Below are 1079 nucleotides of genomic sequence, written 5' to 3'. Positions count from 1 at the left end.
TGCTGAAAACACAGGAGGTGAAATGTGAGCTTGGCTTAAGGGAAAAATGACGCTTTGTTGGTAACCAGAACGTGTAATAAAAATATATAATTTGCATTCATGAACTGGGCAGCAGCTGTATTTCTTTATAATAAGTAAATTGTAAGTTATTGGAATGTTAAACAGAGAACAAAGGCAATAATGGGAAGACAAAAAGATGACTGGAAAGTTCTAGACAAGTCCATAGCTGCACACTAGCTTCAAAATCTTTGAATTATTTGGTATAGGTCTTTCAGAGATGGTGGACTTCTAAGCCAAGTACATGTTCTCAACTCTTGAGTTTAGAGCTAGAAATCCTTCTTTTCATAGTCTTTGTTGCTAGAATGCTGGAATAGTGCCCTGTGCACACCCCCACCCCCTTTTGAATTCAAACAAACTAAAAAGCAAACAAAACCTCTTAGCTCACTAGCCTAATTATTAAGTATAAAATTTGACCCTGAACCCTCCGAGATTGTGTTAACTCTGTTATTACTGGAGCCTAGACAACAGCCAAAGAGATTGACGGTTGGTGGTGGTTTGGGTAATATTATCCTGTTTCACTTGTCAGCATGACGTGTGTAGCAGCTTGATGTGAGGCTCCCTTGCAATGTGCTGATTAGTGTGCTCCGAGTCTGTGTTTCACTAGGGTAAAAATAATAGCTTGAGTAAATGAGTTGATCTCTTAGTAAGAAGTTCTTGTTTTATTTACAGTTCATCCTCTTCCTTTAACTATGAAACTCAATAAATCAAGTTGGGCTTGTGGAAGGATGATCTGAACGTAGAATCTATAAACTAGGAAATACCAAAGTGTAGTAAAATCATAACTAGATAGTTGTATAAATGTATTTACATTTTAAGATACGGTAAGTATAAAATATTTACATATTGTATTTTTTCTATCAGCACTATAATCCAAAAAGGAAATGAAAACTTTCATGCAAAGTGGTGTTCTTGTACTTATAAATTTTTATTCTCCTTTTTAAATTTTTTTTTTTTTTTAAAATTTGTTAGAAAAAGTCCAGAAAGAGCTTGACTCTGTTCTGAGTCCCTCTCACCTAATC

The 1079-nt window shown here is 34.9% G+C and overlaps 1 protein-coding gene across 1 annotated transcript in view; it reads left to right on the top strand.

Moving 5' to 3' along the window:
• LOC103772767 (cytochrome P450 2J6-like) overlaps positions 1-1079 on the top strand; it is a 26714-nt gene that overhangs the window by 6557 nt on the left and 19078 nt on the right. Inside the window, exon 7 of the mRNA XM_008940111.1 lies at positions 1030-1073. Coding sequence (XP_008938359.1) covers positions 1030-1073 — 44 coding nt within the window. The remainder of the gene's footprint in view (positions 1-1029; positions 1074-1079) is intronic.

The sequence above is a fragment of the Merops nubicus genome, unplaced genomic scaffold (genome assembly GCF_000691845.1).
Source record: "Merops nubicus isolate BGI_N331 unplaced genomic scaffold, ASM69184v1 scaffold20365, whole genome shotgun sequence".
Lineage (NCBI taxonomy): Eukaryota > Metazoa > Chordata > Aves > Coraciiformes > Meropidae > Merops > Merops nubicus.
Note: the sequence above shows the minus strand (reverse complement) of the source record. Positions and strands in the feature narration are given on the sequence as shown.